Below are 17,554 nucleotides of genomic sequence, written 5' to 3'. Positions count from 1 at the left end.
TTGGATGTCGTCCCTTTTCTACATAGGGCTCGGGTCTATTTATACCCGAGAATTACAAGATACGTCCATAACGAACACGACTATTATCTCTAACAAACTCTAAGATACCATAAGTCTTTACGGCAGACTTTTGCCCAAACATATCTCTAAGGAAATTACATAGAATATCCTAATTAATAGATACAATTGCCTTCTCAGGACTCTATCCCTGCGTGGCAATCATCTTGAAGCACATCAACTTGAACCCGATGACGTACACCAAGTCATATTATCAGAATCGGCTGTATCGGCTAGCCCCGTCCGATTCAAACTCTGCCGACCTGACCTTAGCCGATTTGGACTGCAGCCGATTCTTACTCTGTTTCCGCAACGATCTTCATTTTGGATTCCACTTCAATCTGATCTTCACCTCCGATGCCAATAGTGATAGAATTTACCAAATTTGGTCGTTAACAGGTAGGTACAAGGAAAGTTAGAAATCGCGCAGGGAAAGCATGGCTGAACCAACTCCAAGTCCTCAACCGAACAACGGATCAGAGTAATCGAGCATTTGACAAAGTTGGTGCGTAGCCTGGACGCTGCACCAAAGACAAAGAGGATGCCCTAGATGAACTTAAGATCCTGTCGAACCGGGGAGAGAAAGAGAACCAAATCATCCGCATAGAGGGAGGCGCGCGGTGTCGCAAGGCACGATCGTTGAGCAAAAGGAACCCGCCTGAGTCGGAGGTTTTGCGGAGCATCGCATTGAGCACATCCATAACTAGAATGAAGAGCATGGGAAATAGAGGATCTTCTTGCCAAAGACCCTTCCGGTGAGGGAAGCGTGGACCCGACACCCCATTGATCAGCAACTAATATATACTAATTTGCTTGTAACTTACCGAAATTGCTAATAGCTCAGCAGGTAAGGAGCACCGCGTATGAAAATCGAAAGTCACCCCAAAAAAATGTCGGATGTTCTTTAAGCAAAACCAATTAAAGATTTATTAACATAAATAGTAGTACTAAAAGAATATTCGTGGACAATTTACTCAAAAACGGCTTTGTATATGTGTCCAAACGATTAAATCAAATTATATATTTTTTGTTTGTTGGAGAAAGTAACAACGCTTAACTAAGAAAGCTTAATTACTATAGCTCCCTGAGTGCTTTGAAGATGCCAACGAGCACGCTGGCGATGGACAAGATGATGCTGATGGCCCTTATGTGCTTGTACAGGAACTTGTGGACGGCGGACCTCACCGGCCTGCCTTGCTTGAACTTGTTGATCTGTTGCAAGATGTAGAAGTAGCGGTGGCCGAAGCCGAGGTGCTGGCTGATCCGCTTGAAGAAGTCCAGCGTCTGCGCGTTGCTCAGCGTGCTGTACAGCACCTGCTTCGCCCGCAGCTGATGCACGTCTTCTTCCCTGTCCATCAGCATCGCCACCACCGACAGGAACGAGCACATCACGGACGAGGACGAGGACGACTGATCCGCGGTGGTGGCGCCGCCGCTCGCCTCCAGGGCCGCCATGTTCACGAGCCAGCCGGCGCTCACGTCGTTGAGAAACATCGGCGACAGGGAAAGCTCGCCGTAGACAGGGCCCTCCTTGACGCTCATGTCCCCGAACCACTCCGCCGTGCTGGCCGTCAGGTTGACGCCGATCTGGGCCAGCTCGACGGCGCTGCTGGACAGCAGCGACGAGCCGACCAGCCGTACCGAGAGCTCTTCCGTTGGCATGCGAAATATTTGGCTGGACCGGAGGAGGTCGAGGAGGTTCGCCGGCTTGTAGTCCTTGAGGAAGCTGCTTTTATGTGGACTGACCTCGAACAATACGCTGAAACAGGAGGTTGTCAACGAGACTTCGTGTTCCTTATTATTGCGGAGGAACATGTCTCCCACGTCGGCCACAAAACGGCGGACATTTTGCTCCACCTCCATCTCCATGGGCAGGAACTCCATGAGGGTGTCGAGCACCAGCCATGGGACCTGGTTCTCGAGCAGCATCATGTCCTTGAGGATGCTGTACTCCGACGACAGCGCGCGGCCCTCGAACAGCGGCTTCCTTTTCTCCATCATGAACTGCAGGAGGAAGCAGCCGTCGACGAGCATCATGGCCGCGAAGTCGTCGTCGCTGAAGCACTTCAACTTCTCGTCGTCGGCGTAGCAGCCGCGCACGTCGCCGACGACGGAGAGGAGCTTGCCGGAGACATCACCGGCAGAGGCGCCGTTCGCGGTTGCGATGAAGCGGTTCATCGCCGCGAGCTTGACCTCCTCCATCTTGTGCAGGTGAGGCTTGCCGTGGTGGTAGGGGCCAATGGCCACGAAGGTCGGCACGATGTACCGCTGCTCGTTTGAGCCGCCGATCCCAATCAGGCCTCGAGGGAACCTGTGGATCTTGCCCTGCGCAATGGGGGTGATGTGGCTGCCATCCAGTTTCTGTATCTTGGTAGTTGCTTGTGCTTCATCTGGGACGCCATGGCCGACGTCGACATGTATTGCCACCACTTCGCCGGCCATTGGGGCAGCTAAATGTTGCTCTCAAATTATTCAAGATTGACGGTAATAAGCTAATTAATGGAGTAGATATGTAGTTTCAGTTTCTAGGCTGTCGCGGCAGGTATTTATAGCTATCAAGCATGCATGGAACTCTCTGGGATCGAGTGAGATGTACGTATAAGGTACACTCTCGAGCTATCTGTCAGCAGCTGATACTAAGACTGATGGCTCAAGCATGTTGCTTTGCTTCAGCTTGATCGACAAAACTAATCTTTTTGTAAGGAAGCACTTCAAGCCATCTTATAGCTAGGGGGGTATTTGGTTCTTTCAGGCACCTCGCGTGTGACACTTTTTTCGCCAAGCATCGCAGCGGGAAACCGCCTCCGCCCCTCTGCACAGCCGTTTGTTCTAGAATCATTCGTTGCTTTGTTTGTTTGGTGGTGTATATATGCTGCTTTAACTTCACACTATACTGCATGCGATTTCTGGCGATCAATCAGCGAAGAAACTTTTCTGATGATGGCAGAAGCCGAAAGCCCTCGTACGTTCTAAATTTCATTCTCTATGATTTCTGGCAATGTCTTCGTGCAGTCGCGGTGACCGTTTGTGTAATTGTGTACGTGTCGTGGAGATGGACAGAGATCCATAGAACCGAAGGTCAATTGCATTCAAGTGTGCACTCGCTTATCTCTTCCACATCATCTGCTCCTTACGTTAACAAACAAAGCAAGTATGGTGTAGTTTTAAATTGAAATTAAGGTTGAGAAAAAAATAATTATACCGTTACTCATTGAATGAGGTGATAGATGTGATTAGTACTTGAAAAATATTTATATTATGTACAAAACTATCTGGTTGGTCCGCACAATTACGCGGCTAGCACCCAAACAAAATCATATATTCTTTTAGTATTATTTTACTTAAAATTTATTAAATAACTATCTTATTGTCTTAAGACTTTAAAATACCAAACCTTATCATCCTCGTGTTTCTAATTATATAGTTTTTAAAAGTCACACCAGTTGCTACCCGTTATGTCATCTCCTTCTTTATTTGCTTACTCGATCTATTACTATTTCTATTCATTCTTATTAGAACCTTTAAAAATTGAATTTTATAGTTTTTAGAGTTTATTGTCATGTTGGGTTTCGTTTTTATAATTTCTAGATGTCCCGTCGAACATTAACATTATACTACTCTACGGCCTGTCCACTGTCTCTTCTCTTTATTGTCATTGAGATTTTAAAAATCAAAGATAATTATCATTTGGGTTCATTTTTACTTTCTAAAAGTCCCGCCAAACCATCAGCAGCTTTGCCATTATACTCCTCTACGGCTCGCCCACTGCCTCCCTTCTTTATTCTCATTGAGATTTTAAAATCGAACATGATTATCATTGTTTTTTTTACTTTTAAAAGTTCTGAACCTTTAAAAATTGGACTTGTAGTTTTATTTTTTATAATTTTTAGAAGTCCCATCAAACAATGCCACTATGCCCCTCTACAGCCCGTCTGGTGCCAACTATTATTGTCACTGTGATTCTAAAAATCGAACATAACTATCATTGGTATTCATTTTTTTATTTTCTAGAAGTCCCATCAACCGTCGGCGGCTCTGCAACTATACTCTTGTACACTCCGCCCGTTGTTTCTCCTTTTTATTGTCACTGAGATTTTAAAAATCAAATATGATTATCAATGGGGTTTTTTTTTTTACTTTCTAGAAGTCCCGGCAACTGCCTTACTTGTTTGCTTTACGGCATGCCTGACGTCCCTCCTTTTAATCGTCATTAGGATTCTATTTGGTTTTTTATTAACAATTTTTATATAACGTATCAACCGCCACCACTTTACTCCTTTATAGGCCTGTTATTTAATTTTATCTCATCATGTGTTTTAGATGGTATTTTTTTTCAATAGTCTTTATTTTTATCACAAATTTTAATTATTTATAAATTGTATTCCTAATTGAAATCTTATTTTTCCTTTTCTAATTTCAGAATTTATTTTTTAAAAAAATTAGTTAATAATATATTGTGTTCTTTTAATGTTTTTATTTTTTATTTTTAATTTCAGTTGTTTCAAAATTGTATTTCTACTTGAACTCTCTTTTAGTTTTTCTAATTTTGGATATTATTTTATTTTTATTCGAAATTTTAATTAATCTTGTATTGGGTTCTTATATGGATTCTTCTTTCAATATTGCCTATTTTTAATTCCGAATTTCAGCTAATTTTAAATTGTATTCCTACTTGAACTCTTCTTTTATTTTCTTTTTTCTAATTTCGGATTTATTTTTATTTTTATTTTGAGTTTTAATTAATCTCGTATTGGATTCTTATATGGACTCTCCTTTTAATATTTCTTATTTTTAATTTCAAATTTCAGCTATTTTTAAATTGTATTCCTACTTAGACTCTCCTTTCCTTTTCTAATTTTGGATTTTATTTTATTTTTATTTCGAATTTTGATTAATCTCGTATTGGGGTTCTTATATGGAACTTCTTTCAATATTGCTTATTTTTAATTCCGAATTTCAGCTATTTTTAAATCGTATTTCTACTTGGACTCTCCTTTTCTTTTTTTTTCTTTTTCTCCGATTAATGTGGGAATTTCTAGCCCCCACAGCGAACGTGGTGCCTCCTCTATATGAAAGTTGCTTCAAAATATCAAATATATCTATTTTTCAAGTTTGTAATAATTTAAACTTAATTAATCACACGCTAATAGCTTCCTTGTTTTGCGTGCCTGCTTTTAATCATCATCTTCAGAAGATTCAAACAACACCTCAGATACTTTTAAAAATTAAAATGTGCATTATAAGAATCAACAGATTTATAGGAAAGGGCCATAGAAAAGAACGTACCTGTTGACGAGAAATCCGCGCTCGACCGATAGTACCGGAACTGTGTTGGCACGGTCTAAGTGGACGAAAACAACGGCCTGGGAGATCTGCTTAGCTCCAGTGTAGGTCCAAAGATTGATGAGATGCGTGCGTGCCAGACAGTTTGATCCTACAACTGACAAGAGATACAAATAGCAAATCAATAAGCCGATCGACTGATAAGCCGATATAGTAATTCCAACCGATGCCGATACCAGCCGATAGCGATAATATTTTGAGCTATCGGCTATATGGTTGATGTAGAATCTGACAATCAGTTGATGGTAATATAATGAAATAACAATACAATCCAGTAGAAACCAATCGGCTAACAATGAGTTGATCAAATAAGCACTGATCCGAAGGTTAAAGCATACATCGGCTGAAGATCCGATGCCATGAAATTCACAAGATTAGATAAACAGTAAAATCTTTGTTGTGATCGGCCAACCCAACTTGTATGTAATCCTTATAAGCCGTTGCAACATCCAGATAACTCATCGGCTGAAACCCCGATGAAACCCTTATTGGCAATCAAAAATAGGCTAGGGACTATGGTTCTAAGCACGACTTAGTAGATCGAATGTATTGATGCAGCACTAAGTGTGAAAAGAAACATAATATCTAGACAATCAAGCTGTTGACTGATTTTCAGGGTGGTAGTTGTCTAAGGTAATCTAATCTAGCAAGACGATTTAGCTGATACTGGCAAAAACCCTAAAACGAGAGATAGCCGATAGAACTAAATTGAGATGCTAAGATTAGATTAACAGAGACTTCAGTGTAAGCTTAACAAGCCAGCTCGTGAGCTGCTTATTTAGCTCACTAATATAAAATATCATCGTATCTTTATATACTTAATTACTCTTGTTAACTACTATTTAATTAGTCTTTTAGTTATAGTCAAACTATATATTTGTATTTAGTGATTTCTTTGCTAATTAGTGTTTATTATTACGTTAATATATGATAAAATGGTAAGTTTAAAATTGTACATGTAATACAAATGAGATATATATAGCTCGTTAATTAATGAGCATAACGAGCTTAACGAGCGAGCTGCGCTAGCTAGGATTTTTTTAGAAGCACAATACAAACGCAGACACTCACAGCGTACACTTAGCTAGGATTTTAACTCGTTAAAGTTAACAACCCAAGCTGAACTGGGTTGTTATCCTTACCTATCTCCACTGCTTGACATTTTGTGTTCTTGTATGGGCTATAGGTTTTTAGGAGGACATCCAATTAATATAGGATAAACAAAGATTAATCACAAGAACTATGGTTGATGTGCACAAGCCCTGCATGTAGAAGCCAAAGGTGTAATTCATCTTCCATATCTGCAGGTATCCTGCGATTCTTCAAAATCTAAAAATGGATTACTACCGCTACTTCGTCCCGAGTGTTGTGGCAATTGGCCCCTACCACCATGGTGCACGCCACCTTCAGGAGGCGGAGAAGATCAAGTGGAGTGCCGTCTGCGATTTCTGCAAGAACACAGGGCACTCGGCAGATGAAGTATACTGGAAGATCCTCCCCATCGCAAGCGGTGCCCGAAGCTGCTACGAGGGCGATGCGGTAGTAGGCGTTCGAAAAGCCGAGTTTGCAGCTATGATGATACGCGATGGTTGTTTCTGCTGCAATTTATGGCTCATATGTGCGATGTAGCCGTTGACCCATTGTTACAAACTTGGTTCGGCTCCAAGCAACCTAGCATCTTGAGGGACATGTTTATGCTGGAGAACCAGATCCCGTGGGTTGTGCTTGAGGCCCTGATGACCTTCATGCCCGTACCCGTGCCCGTGGATAACTTCATCTCTAATGCAGGGGCAAGTTTCAATGTCAGGTTGGATGATAACATTAATCCTTTCGACTTGAATGAAATTAGCTGCAAACCACATCTCCTTGGCCTCCTCCGATACTACCAATCAGGATTGATGAGCAAGCTTGGTGAAAGCAGCTGGGTCCTCAAGCGCCCTGAAGGGGTCACTACTGCACTGCGACAATCTAGCAGCGCCATCGAGCTTGCAGAAATCGGCATCGATGTTGTCGCCACCGAGGCGTCATGGTTCGCGGACATGAAAATAAGCAAAGGCCTCCTATTCGGCAAGCTCTCCCTGCCACCGCTGGTCATGGACGACCTCAATGCATGCTGGCTCCTCAACATGGTGGCGCTCGAGTCTTACTTGGCATTTACTGGTAAGAATGACGTGCAAACGGTCAGCTCGTACATATCCCTCCTCGCGATGCTAATGAACCGGAAGGAAGAAGTACACGAGCTGCGGCTGAAGGGTATATTGCATGGCAAATTCAGTGACAAGTGCACGCTCAGTTTTCTGAAGAACCTTGCCGGGCTCATTAGCCTCCCCCCGCAACACGTATGCTTGCTGGCACATCTTGAGGCCTACCAGCGAAAAAGGTGGATGTGGATTCCCATACACAAGTTCCTCTACAACAACTACAGGATCATCGTCACCGTGTTCTCCGTCATCGGCGTTCTCGTCGGCATCTTCAAAACACTCGTCTCTATCGAGCAACAGATGCAGTTATAGTTAGCAAGCTAGCTGGCTTCATCGATCGGTACACACCGAGCTTTTACTTGAATTCTGAATTTCTGATAAATCTGCGCTTTTATAAGTACCATCATGCCATACTTCCATTCCATTACCTAATTCCTTTTTTTCCTTTTCAAGGCAAAATGCAGGAGTTTCTGCCTGTTTCATCTTAAGAAGAAGAGAGAAATCATTACACAAGCAATCCGCAGTCTCAGAAAGCTCCAAAAACAGGGAGTTATCCCAAACAGAACAATCAAAAACGCTGCTACAGCACAGGTAAAAAGGGGGATTAAGTCGGTTTAAATCCCTACTAAATATTTACCTTTTGCATTTATATGTACGCCCAAATGCTCACTGCTCCTGATCGGAGCAGTAGGCATAATCCATCCTTATGTACCCTTTTATTTTTCTAACTAAATTCCTGCTTGTACCTTAATTCCGACTTTGTAATGAACACTATCTGAATTCCGTGTGTATGACTTTAACATTATTTGGTCAATTCAAATGCCACGAATCTGCTGGTGTTGTGCTGCAGATGCATGGGATCAGTCACTTGTGCCTGCACACAAATGGTCTCTTTGCAGCTATGTATCAGATCAGAGCATGATCCATGCATGTAATCATACAAATTGTATCCTCCTTTATGCTTTCTCATATTTACATGTGAGACCTCAAAATAACTATAGCTAGCTAAAAAAAAGGAAGGCACTCACATGCTATCCCCATTTGCTTTGATATTCAAGAGATTCTTTTGGAGGCCCTCCTTGATCTTTTTCTTTTCTATTTCTAAGTCAAATTTGGGCTTGGATTTTCTCGACTTGCCAAGAGAATCCTATATACATTACACTGTAATTTTTCTAATAAACAATGTACAAGAGAATCCTATATATTTATAAAGTTCATTCCCACTAAGTGTTGTTAATGTTATTTCTCTCTTCTATCATTAAGTTACATCACATTTATTATTTTTAGCTCTTGGATGGTTGATCTACGCTACAAATTATCTCTCTTTTTTCTTATTTTATGAAGTCATATCATTTTAGTTTTGTCTTCGGATGATTAATCTATATATCTTCCTTCCTTTTCTTCTCACCTTAATTTTGCTTTGGAATGATTAATCTATGTATAATTTGAATTATAAACCACATCATCTTAATTGTTCGAACATTTTTTTTCAATAGTCGGTCAAAGATGAAAATTATATAAAGTATTACAAAATTATATTGTCTAGCTATTTTACATGTTATTTCTACTATATATTATCATACAAAACATGGGTTTTATCCAGTTAGGATTAAAAGTAATTTATTATCTTAAATAGATAGAAGATATAAAAAGCATCCTTACATATAGGAACAAATAGGAGAGAGACAATCACATAGGGATAAAATGACTGAAATTAAGCGAAAAATGTGACGATATAATTCTAGCAATTCCGGTATAGAAATTAGAAAAGTTGTTTGGTCTGCATCACATAAAAAGCACAGAAATTTGGGATACCCTGAATTGCTTGGTTTCAGCAAATCAAAATATTTCCATAAGGTATTTACGCAACATGTTTCTGAAGAAGAAGATCCCTTTTCACGAGGGTCAACTTTCCTGTCAGGAGAAGAGAACAAGTTGGAACTTGGAAGCTTAGAAACAAGAGAGCCTATTTCTTTGGACGGAGAATTCAACTGGGAGAAGTCATGATCGATGAGCTCAAAGGGAGGAAAAATAACAACCAATCAATCTAGAATTCCACGCATATTCATTAGTTTCTCCTTCCGATTAGTTGGAGAAAGACTAATTTCCAACGCTAATAAAATACTGCAAGGACAAAAGCAACACAGTTTTCTCCATGGCCCCATGGCGCCAATAATTCTCAAGAGAAAAAAACGAAAAACAATGTGCAGAGAAAGCCAAAACCATGTCTGCTTCCTCTGACCACCCAACATTCCGACACCTCCAGCTTCAGAGCTCCGAGCTGTTTAAATAGGCCACAACGCCACAAGAATTTTCTCCATCCCATTCCCGCCATCTCTGCATCTTCTTCTTCTTCCTCTTCCTCCTGATCACCTCTCCTCCAAGAAGCTTTCGTTTCTCTCATCTGTCAATCATGTCGGCCTACTGCGGCAAGTACAAGGGTACAGTAAGCTCGTTTATGATTTTGTGTTCGCTTTATGTTTAGAAAAGTCTTTTTTTTAAGTTCTCTTTGAGTTGCACTCGTTTTGAGCGATTTGGTGTAATAATTGGTTGTAGCTCGTTTCAGCGAAGGCGGAGATGGATTTATATTCCATTATCCAAAAAAAACACTTGTGCAACACATGCATTTCTTGATTCGATGAGTAAGCCATGCATTTCTGCTTCTTGATCAATGATTTATGGGTTTTTTTTTGTTTTTTTTTCAGATGAGTTGATCAGGAACGCGGCGTACATTGGGACGCCGGGGAAGGGCATCCTCGCCGCCGACGAGTCGACGGGCACGATCGGGAAGCGGCTGGCGAGCATCGGCGTGGAGAACGTCGAGGAGAACCGCCGCGCGCTCCGGGAGCTCCTGTTCACGGCGCCCGGCGCGCTGGACTGCCTCAGCGGCGTCATCCTGTTCGAGGAGACGCTCTACCAGAGCACCCGCGACGGGACGCCGTTCGTCGACGTGCTCGCCGCCGCCGGCGTTCTGGCCGGGATCAAGGTCGACAAGGGCACCGTCGAGCTCGCCGGCACCGACCGCGAGACGACGACACAGGGGCACGACGGCCTCGGCGAGCGCTGCAGGCGGTACTACGCCGCCGGCGCGCGGTTCGCCAAGTGGCGCGCCGTGCTCAGCATCGGCGGGGCGTCGTCCAGGCCGTCGCAGCTCGCCGTCGACGCCAACGCGCAGGGCCTCGCGCGGTACGCCATCATCTGCCAGGAGAACGGGCTGGTCCCCATCGTCGAGCCGGAGATCCTCGTCGACGGCGAGCACGGCATCGAGGCGTGCGCCGAGGTGACGGAGCGCGTCCTCGCCGCGTGCTACAAGGCGCTGAGCGACCACCACGTCCTCCTCGAGGGCACCCTCCTCAAGCCCAACATGGTGACGCCGGGCTCCGACGCCGCCAGGGCGCCGCCGGAGGTGGTCGCCGAGCACACCGTCCGCGCGCTCCTCCGCACCGTGCCGCCGGCGGTGCCGGCCATCGTGTTCCTGTCCGGCGGGCAGAGCGAGGAGGAGGCGACGAGGAACCTGAACGCCATGAACCAGGTGGCGAGCAGGGGCAAGAAGCCATGGTCGCTGACCTTCTCCTTCGGCCGCGCGCTGCAGCAGAGCACGCTCAAGGCGTGGGCCGGCAAGGCGGAGAACGTCGGCAAGGCGCAGGCGGCGCTGCTCGCCCGCTGCAGGGCCAACTCCCAGGCGACGCTCGGCGCGTACGCCGGCGACGCCGCCGCCGGCGAGGGCGTCTCCGAGAGCCTCCACGTCAAGGACTACAAGTACTGAGGCTATATGACGAATTGATATTTTTGTTTTATAATGTAGTGTAACAATAAGCTGCGATTGCTTCTATGCTCTCGCAATGTCGCGTATTTGATTTTGATTTTTGCTTGGTCTTGTTTAGCGAGTGTTTTGTTTTGGTTCTGAATTTTGAAATGAATTCAAAGTGATTTTGTCTGCTGTTTAACAGTGAATTAAAAAGTGGAGTACTACCTGATGATTCCAGGACAATGCGATTTTGGTTGTCACTTTGATCTGGGTTATAGTTGTGGTTAATTTGATTAGAGTATCAGACAACAAAGATTAATTAGAATTAGTACCCCTTTTTTTTCACTGAAGTTGATCTGATCTCGTCAGTTTTTAGGTGCACAGAGTTGCCTGTACAAATTTACAGTGATCTAAGTTGAACAAAGTTCTGAGCTGACTACTGGGCCATTAATCAGGCCGGTCTATAACACGGCCCAGATACGACAGGTGAGACAGCCCAAGTATGGTGTAGTTGATTGGGCTTGCAGTTGCAGAACAAGAACCAGTCGACATCTGCCCTGCCGCCGTTACCTCCTCCATTAAAAGCTGGCGCTATCAATCAAACCTTTGCTTAACTAGCACTTCATTTGTGGATAAGCTCAAGAGACACCACTAGTAGAGCATACTAATGGGCAAGCCTACAACACCTCAGATAGAGTTAATCATCACTGTAAATAAAAATTCCCAGCTGTAGAAACAAACAACTGGGAATTTCTCTCCCAATAAAGATGATAAAATTTTTAGGTGCACATACAGTTGTCTGTACCTTGTATAGACGGTACCACTAATGAGATCATGGATCAACAATCACGTGTGTATCAGGTGGTTGATCTCATCGTCAGGTGCACACTGGATCTTGCTTGACTATTCCCGACGCGTCATTCTCATGAATCTCATCCCCTTATCCACTCCATCCAATCATTCATAACCACCGCCCACAGAAAAACACACACGCACCCACCATTAACCACCGCCGCAGAAGATCCTAATCCCCTTTCCTCCCCCACGGCCAAAACCCTAACTCCCACGGCCCGATCCACCTCCTCAAAAACACCCCATCACCCACTGACATGTGGGTCCGTCGTATCACGTTCCCCACATGTCAGTGAAACGTGTGGTGAGACACGAGGTGAGGCTGGCAGTGCCACGTGGAAAGAGGATAGGGATGAGCGGCCGGCCAGGCGGCCCAAACCAAAAAACCAGCGGGCCGAGAAAAAGGATAAGCCCACAGGACACGCGCACCCCCATGACATGCGGGGCCCACGAGACGTGAGCCCCACGGCGTGTCGGGCGCGGGCGGGCGACGTGTCCCCCCGAATCCCAATCCGCCTCCGTATAAAATGCCACCCTCCCTATCCTTTCTCTCTCATCTCATTCACTCGCTCGGAGAGAAAAAAAAAGGGAAAAAAAGGAGCGTAGAAAAAAAAATTTACCACTCGCCTCGCCTGCACAAATCTCGCGCACGGGTTGGCGGCGGCGGCGGCTCAGGCTCGATCCGCGGCCGAAACCCTAGGTACGGCAACCTCCGCCGCGGAGGCGGCGGCGGATTCGAGTCCCCATTTCGGCGGCGGCCGGTGCTGATGCGTGGTGTAATTTTTTGGGTGCAGGTGGTGGTGGTGGGATTAGGAGTTGAGGTGGGGATGGCGTCGCCGAGGAACGAGGGGTTCCTGACGCAGGACCAGCGGGAGAAGCTGCGGATCGCGGTGCAGAACGCCGAGACGCTGTCGCTCGCCTCCCCGCGCTCGCCGACCGGGGGCTCCACCTCCGCGCTCCTGCAGCAGTACGAGCAGCAGCGCGCCGCCGCCGCGGCGGCTGCGGCCAGGGGCGGCGGCGGCGGTGGGGGTGGGGTGAGGCACGTGCGGCGGTCGCATTCCGGGAAGACCATTAAGGTGAAGAAAGGTGAGGTGGCTCCGGCTCGATCTATTTATGCTCGGTTTATTGCCTTCCTTACTGTTGTTGTTGTGGTTCTAGAGATTTGGCATGCTTGATTAGGATATAGGATGTGACCACTGCTGCTATTGTTAATAATTATCATTGCTACCTGCTGATTATTATTTATCCATATATTGAGTGTTGTGGCGTCTTGTTTAGGATGATTGGAATGTGACTTTACCCATTAGGTTGATATAGTTGCCAATGTTTATTTGAGAAATATGTCAGTGCAGTTGTAGTGTGAGTTAGTGTTTCATGGTATTGGGTTTAGTTATATTTAGTAGGTATATATTGTGGTATTTGTCTATTATATATATTCATATATAGAATTGATTAAATCGATTAGGGGAAACATGAATGTGCTTGAATGTTTGCTTAGGGAATTTGTGGAATGTCATGGTTTAAGTAGGGAAGTATTGCATTTTGAGTTTTTGGCTAGTAATCAGATATTTGGTGTGTTGATGGTTACTCCTGCATGCAAATATGGGATTCCGTGTGCGTGTTGATTGGTGTTTCTCTCAGCTACCTATAGGAGGAGGATTTAGTTGGGTCACGACAATTATATGATTTGGGCATCTAGTAATTTCTGATTAGTTGGTTGGATTAGTTATTCTGTTACTCGTGAGATTCTTTTTGTCGCTAGTATGTTCTTTCCACATCGCTAGTAGGATTGGAGGTGCCATATCATAAAGGCATCGATTGTACACATTTGATCTTGATAACAACTTTCAGTCAGTTCATATCTCTGATTTGTCATGTATGTGCGACAGGACGTCCATCTGCCACTATACATCTCTTATCACGTCAACACACTTGATTTTCCCCCCTCATTCTGCTTGTATCTTTTTGCTAGCTTAATGCAGTTTTAATTATTATGGAGGAGTTTCTAGTTTATTAAGTAATGGTTGCCTGGTGTTGTTTACAAAATTGTGTGCCATTTTGAGCTATCTGTGGGACTCTCATATCATATAGGGTGGGGATTGCCTTCTCTGTCTGGACTATGTTTATTAAGAATTATTCTTATAATTTCAGTTGACAATTCTAGTTGACGGCATTTAGTCCCCATCTATACATATGCATAAACTGAATCGCTTGGTAACATCAAATCTTGTATACTTCTGTATATTGTAGTTTTTGGCAAAAGGAGACTGCATAATGTTACATGTTAATTTCTCCAGTGTGATGGCTCAAGGCAATGATTATAAATGAGTTTTATGCTGATTAATTAGGGAAGGCATCTGAACTGTCCATTGATTAGGACGGTCAAAGGTTGTCATTATAGTATTTATGCTTAACTAACCTACCTTTTGCCGGTGGGTGTTCGCTGAATGCAGGAGTACATAAAAATATTTCTTATGTTCAGTTCATCCCCCTTATCAGTAGTTTGGTTTTATGATTTTTAGGACACTACAATACTCTCTAGTGTCCATTCTCTGCTAGTTCTAAATTTCCAATGAGTTAGTGTATTTGGGATTCTACACACAATTTCACCAGGAAAGTTATTGCACTCTCCAATATTGTTCTCATTACATCTATATCTCTACTTCTGCTGAGCCAAAGATTAGTCTATCTCTCTCTCTCTCTCTCATATCTGACTTGCTGAGCTTCTATTTCAGATGGTGCTGGTGGCAAAGGTACCTGGGGAAAACTTATAGATACAGACACAGATGCATGCCTTGACCGCAATGACCCAAACTATGACAGTGATGAGGTAATATTTAATGGTCTTGACCATGTACTCTAGCCACTTGCACTTTTATGTATCGATGAACTCTAGCCACTTGCACATTTATGTACCGATGAATTGTTTGACACCTGCTATTTTGGAGAAACTGGTAAACATCTAGCTTGTATCCAGTATTGTCTAAATATATGTGGTTAGAGTCCAGCCAGACATATGGACATTCATGTTCTTTTTCTGGTAATCAGGAACCATATGAACTAGTTGAAGCCCCTGTTTCAACCCCAGTAGAGGACTACAAGAAATCTGTTGCCCCAATTATTGAGGAATATTTCAGCACTGGTGATGTTAAATTGGCTGCTTCTGATCTGAAAGAGTTGGGTTATGATGATTTCCACCGTTACTTTGTCAAGAAGCTTGTTTCCATGGCAATGGATAGGCATGACAAGGAGAAAGAGATGGCGTCAGTGCTTTTATCATCTCTTTATGGTGATGTGATCAGTTCTACCCAAATCAGACTAGGCTTTGTGATGCTGCTAGAGGCTGTTGATGACTTGGCTGTTGACATACTTGACGCGGTTGATGTTCTTGCTCTTTTCATTGCACGAGCTGTTGTTGATGACATTCTGCCACCTGCTTTTCTCAGCAGGGAAAAAGCGAGTCTCTCCGATTCTTCAAAGGGGATGCAAGTTGTACAGATTGCAGAAAAGAGCTATCTTTCAGCACCCCACCATGCAGAGTTGCTTGAACGGCGATGGGGTGGTTCAACTCGCACCACAGTAGACGCTGTAAAGTTGAGGATTACTGATCTTCTTAAGGAATATATTAAGAATGGTGACACAGCTGAGGCGTGTAGGTGCATCAGAGAATTGGCAGTGCCATTTTTTCACCATGAGGTTGTCAAGCGAGCTCTCACTCTTGGAATGGAGAGTCCAACTGCAGAAGCTCTTATTGTCAAGCTTCTGAAGGAAGCATCTGAGGAATTGCTGATAAGCTCTAGTCAGATGATGAAGGGATTTTCTCGTGTTGTAGATAGTCTTGATGACCTATCTCTTGATATACCATCTGCAAAATCTCAATTCCAGACATTGGTATCAAAAGCAGTTTCTGAAGGATGGCTCGACTCTTCGTTTGTACATGTAGGTGCCAATGGGGATGTCCAAGATGATGAACATGAGAAGCTGAGGAGGTACAAGAAAGAGGCTGTTTCTATGATTCATGAGTACTTTCTCTCTGATGATGTACCTGAGATTATTCGCAGCCTCAAAGAGCTTGGTTCTCCAGAGTACAACCCCGTCTTTATTAAGAAGCTTATAACAATTGCTATGGACCGCAAAAACAGGGAGAAAGAGATGGCTTCAATTCTTCTATCCTCATTAAGCATGGAATTGTTCTCAACAGAAGACATTGTCAAGGGTTTCATAATGCTTCTTGAATCTGCAGAAGATACCGCACTTGATATATTGGATGCCTCAGATGAGCTGGGACTGTTCCTAGCCAGAGCAGTGATTGATGATGTGCTTGCGCCTCTGAACTTAGATGAGATAAGCGGCAAGCTTCCACCAAACTGCAGCGGGGCTGAAACATTGAACATGGCGCGCTCCCTTGCCACTGCCCGCCATGCAGGAGAGAGGCTTCTGAGATGCTGGGGCGGTGGGACAGGATGGGTTGTGGAGGACACAAAGGACAAGATAGCAAAGCTTCTGGAGGAGTACGAGAGCGGAGGCGATGTAGGAGAAGCTTGCAACTGCATCCGCGAGCTGCACATGCCGTTCTTCAATCATGAGGTGGTCAAGAAGGCGCTTGTCATGGCAATGGAAAAGAAGAACGACAGGATCCTCGGTCTGCTGCAGGAGTGCTTTGGTGAAGGGATCATCACCATCAACCAGATGACCAAGGGGTTCTCAAGGGTGAGGGATGGGCTTGATGATCTGGCTCTCGATATTCCTGATGCCAGGGAGAAGTTCCTGTCCTATGTGGAGCATGCCAAGAAGAGCGGATGGCTTCTACCCTCATTCGGCGTCGCTACTTCAGCTTGAACCAATGTTATGAGTGAGCAGGAAGCATCAAGCTGGACCGGACCGATGAACAACGAAGCAAGAAGGCACATGCCGTGATATTTGCTGCATCCAAGATATTCAAGTTGATGATTTTCATTTGCGTTTTCTGATGCATGTCGTTGTGCTTGCGCGTGTAGGTAGCGGAGCGAGCCCCTCTTACTTGTGGTTGTTGTGGTGGCTTATGTGTCTAGATCTTTCACCTCTGACACACCCGTTGCTGTCGTTAGTTGCATTCCATTTTTAACTTCCCCCATAGACCCTTTTTTACTTCACAAGTAAAAACAGAGAAAAGAACCCCCGTCATGTAAAAGTTGCTCCCTGCCTCAGCATTTGCATCTGTTGCTTACCTCATTTACTGTACGTTCTCGCCTGCAGCGATAAGTAGCTTGATGTGTTCTTTTTTTTAAAAAAAATACTAGGAGTAGATGTTAATTGTCTTTCTGTGATGATCAAGGCGACAGAGCACAGTTGCGCTTTGTTTAGCTGGTTTTAC

The 17,554-nt window shown here is 44.2% G+C and overlaps 3 protein-coding genes and 1 pseudogene across 3 annotated transcripts; 3 read left to right on the top strand and 1 right to left on the bottom strand.

Annotated features, from left to right (window-relative positions):
* Window positions 1-1,026: 1,026 nt before the first annotated feature.
* On the bottom strand, window positions 1,027-2,499 carry LOC127781196 (UPF0481 protein At3g47200-like). The gene has a single exon (XM_052308117.1). The coding sequence runs from the start codon at window positions 2,497-2,499 to the stop codon at window positions 1,132-1,134; it is 1,368 nt and encodes a 455-aa protein (XP_052164077.1). The 3' UTR covers window positions 1,027-1,131.
* Window positions 2,500-6,327: 3,828 nt separating this feature from the next.
* On the top strand, window positions 6,328-7,913 carry LOC127781988 (UPF0481 protein At3g47200-like; annotated as a pseudogene).
* Window positions 7,914-9,803: 1,890 nt separating this feature from the next.
* On the top strand, window positions 9,804-11,562 carry LOC127781437 (fructose-bisphosphate aldolase 6, cytosolic-like). Its single transcript, XM_052308391.1, has 2 exons — window positions 9,804-10,042; window positions 10,307-11,562. The coding sequence occupies exons 1-2, from the start codon at window positions 10,015-10,017 to the stop codon at window positions 11,365-11,367; spliced, it is 1,089 nt and encodes a 362-aa protein (XP_052164351.1). The 5' UTR covers window positions 9,804-10,014; the 3' UTR covers window positions 11,368-11,562.
* Window positions 11,563-12,769: 1,207 nt separating this feature from the next.
* LOC127781934 (MA3 DOMAIN-CONTAINING TRANSLATION REGULATORY FACTOR 1-like) lies at window positions 12,770-17,421 on the top strand. The gene is made up of 4 exons (XM_052309006.1): window positions 12,770-12,901; window positions 12,996-13,287; window positions 14,937-15,031; window positions 15,250-17,421. Exons 2-4 carry the CDS (start codon window positions 13,029-13,031, stop codon window positions 17,038-17,040), a joined length of 2,145 nt encoding a protein of 714 aa, XP_052164966.1. The 5' UTR covers window positions 12,770-12,901; window positions 12,996-13,028; the 3' UTR covers window positions 17,041-17,421.
* Window positions 17,422-17,554: the final 133 nt, after the last annotated feature.

This window comes from Oryza glaberrima, chromosome 8 (assembly GCF_000147395.1).
Source record: "Oryza glaberrima chromosome 8, OglaRS2, whole genome shotgun sequence".
In the NCBI taxonomy this organism is placed as follows: Eukaryota; Viridiplantae; Streptophyta; class Magnoliopsida; order Poales; family Poaceae; genus Oryza; species Oryza glaberrima.
Note: the sequence above shows the minus strand (reverse complement) of the source record. Positions and strands in the feature narration are given on the sequence as shown.